Source organism: Mus musculus, chromosome 13 (genome assembly GCF_000001635.26).
Source record: "Mus musculus strain C57BL/6J chromosome 13, GRCm38.p6 C57BL/6J".
Classification (NCBI taxonomy): domain Eukaryota; kingdom Metazoa; phylum Chordata; class Mammalia; order Rodentia; family Muridae; genus Mus; species Mus musculus.
In genome coordinates, this window is record NC_000079.6 from 119,893,020 (window position 1) to 119,895,860 (window position 2,841).

General features: G+C 43.9%; 1 protein-coding gene across 1 annotated transcript; it reads right to left on the reverse strand.

Moving 5' to 3' along the window:
* Nucleotides 1–367: 367 nt before the first annotated feature.
* Tcstv1 (2-cell-stage, variable group, member 1) lies at nt 368–1,766 on the reverse strand. The gene is made up of 2 exons (NM_018756.3): nt 1,627–1,766; nt 368–1,103 (listed from the first exon to the last, which is right to left on the reverse strand). The coding sequence occupies exon 2, from the start codon at nt 1,073–1,075 to the stop codon at nt 560–562; it is 516 nt and encodes a 171-aa protein (NP_061226.1). The 5' UTR covers nt 1,076–1,103; nt 1,627–1,766; the 3' UTR covers nt 368–559.
* Nucleotides 1,767–2,841: the final 1,075 nt, after the last annotated feature.

Sequence of the window (2,841 nt, forward strand, 5' to 3'; positions counted from 1 at the left end):
TAGAGAAGCAAGGCAAAGTGAATCAGAGTTCAGGGCTAGCCTAGTCTATGCAAAGGTAAAAGAGTAAAATGGAAATTGCAGGTGTCCCCGAGATCAATTTGGAAGAGAAGCATCTGTGTAGATCAGTCATCATCCATCACCCTTCAGCAAAATGGTTTCCCAAAGTGCTCAAGGTTGCTCCCTGTGTGCTTATCTTATGGCCCAGCACAAAGGAGAACAAGGAGGCCTAACATCCCCTAAGGACTTCCTTTAAAACAAGCCACCAGTTATCCTGTAACCAACAGTCAGAAAAATAGAATATCCCCATTTGTGTCCACTCCACCCTTTATGTTTTCCCTTAGGCCACTATAAGAAGAACACACATTTTCAGCTTTTTAACAATTTTATTAAGAATGCTGTAAACAAATAAACAAACAAACACAAACCAGATGGCTGCAAAGACACAACTGCCTTTGTGTGCCTTTGCTCTAACAGCAGAAGCTGACAGAAGGTCCCCTAATTGCAAGTCTTAGCAGGCATCAGGGTTCATGGGCTCCAAACACAGTTCTTAGTGCCTTTCTCACTTCTTCTTATGGCCAAAAGCCCTTTGAAACCATGCCCAGCAGCCTAGGTGCCTGGAACTGTCAGAAACAGGATCCCGGACAGGGCAGTCTCCACCGTCACAGGTCACAAGATCCAGACCTTTCTCCCTGAGCAAGCTTGGGGAGGGTTGGTCTGGCTTCTCTGTATCTTTGTCTTTGTAGTTTTCCACATCTCCTGGGGACACTTTTGGCTTCCTCTGACTCTCACTCTGGAAGACCTCTGTGCCCTTCTTCATGGCAGAATTCAATCTTCGGTAGGATCTCAGGTAGTCCACACTCTCAAATACACAAAAGGAGTATAGATCCCATTCGGCAATCCAGCCATCCTCAGAGCAGTGGCTTTGATCTTTGCCTAAACAAAGTGCCTCAGAATTAGAACACCTTGTACTCTGGGCTGGCAAGACCTGTGCACTGGGCAGTGCATGTTCTTCAATATCTGATGTATCCTTGACAAAACTGGGAATGGACTGCATCATCTTCTTGGCTTTATCCATGGATCCCTGAAGGTAAATCCTCCACCTCCTGATTCAGAGAAGAATCAAGTTAATTGTGCTCTATATTTCTTGACCCTTCCCAACCATTACACTGTGGGAAGCTGGGTTTGAAACCTATAAACCTAGAATCTATTTGCATTGCCTAAGGAGACAAGATTCTGCCCAATCTGGTGGCAAAATCCTTTCATCCCAGAACTTAAGGGAAAGAGCAGATCCTACACAGAAGCAGAGGCAGGTGGGTCTCTGATCTCAAGGCCAGCCTGGTTGTCAGACCTAGTTTCAGATCAGGTAGTGCTACACAGGAAAACCTAGGCTCAAAAATCAAAACCAGTAAACAAAAAGGAGTGAAGCTTCTCCAAGTAAGATGTTATCACTCTGGATGCAATTGTCTACAGTTAAACATTATAGGCAGCTGACTAAACAGGCAATGGGGAAAGTGCTAATGGACCATCAAATCTACTTGGGCTGCCTGGTGTAGAGAGTAAAATATTAAATATAATGATATCTCACTCTCTGTCTCTCCTGGAAAGGGATTTATTAGAATAACTTACAGGCTGCAGTTGTACTTATTCCACAACAGCTGGAGAGGAAGTAAAGTCCAAGATTCCAGAAGTTCTCAGTTCCTGAGGATGGATGGTTCAGGTGGTCTTCAGTAGAAGACGGAATCACAGGCAAGGAGGCTCTAGTGCCACGAAGTAATAGACTTGCTAGCTGTGAGAGAGCAAGCAGGCCAAGTGAAAACTCTCTTCCTCCCTGTTCTTATATAGGCCTCCAGCTGAAGGTGTGGCCTGAATTAAAGGTGTGTGTTCCAGCCTCAATGTCTGGATTAAATCTCAGTGTCTTATGCTAAGTGTGGTGGCTCACGCCTTTAATACAAGCACTATGGAATTGAATCAAGGAAGTAGATCTCTGTGAGTAGTCTGCTCTACAAAGTGAGTTACAGGACTGCCAGGGGTATTAATGACAAACCTTAGCTTATCACAACAATCACATTAACAAAAAAGTGTGTCTTTCGTGCTTCAGATCCTAATTGGAGGCCTTGTCTTTCGAGCTCAAAAAGATCTGCATTAAAAGCAAGTCTTCCTACCTCACAGGTATGGATTACTTTCTATAAATTAAGCAAAAGTTACTTACAGATGTATCCTCCCATTTTGGATTTTGCTTAATTGCAGAGATAATCAAGTTGATAACAAACAATAGCCACCACAGAGAGTGTTTCTCTATGTAACACTGGGTCTTATGAAAATCACTTTGTAGACCAAGTCAAGTCTCCCTGCCTTGTCTCCTTTGTGCTGAGATTAAAGGCATGAGTCACCAGGTCCTGCTTGGAAATCCTGTTAATAGTCCTTAGGTCAGCTGGAGTCCTGAGCAGATGCTAATCCTGTATTCCCACCAGAGAAGTGGTTAGGGGAAACAGCTAAGTGTAGAGATGAAGCTTCAGGACAGGGAATCTCCTCTCCACCGCCCACTCCCCCAGCCCTGTTTTCGATGCATGTGTTTGAGATGAATGCACATAACATTTCTATCCTCTAGTCTTTGTGTCTGGACAGAAGGCAGGCATGGATCTGCTGGAGTAGCTGGGCTCCAGGCTGCCCTGAACTGGATTCATATTTGCAGGGAACCAGGCAGCAAGATTGGAAATCTGTTTTTAAGGGACTGTCAAAATAATTTGGTATCAAAGTTGAATGGGGATTATTTTGAAACTCATAGCTCAGCACTTTCTCATATAAGCTTGATTGGATTCTGGGCATTGTAATATTTTGAAG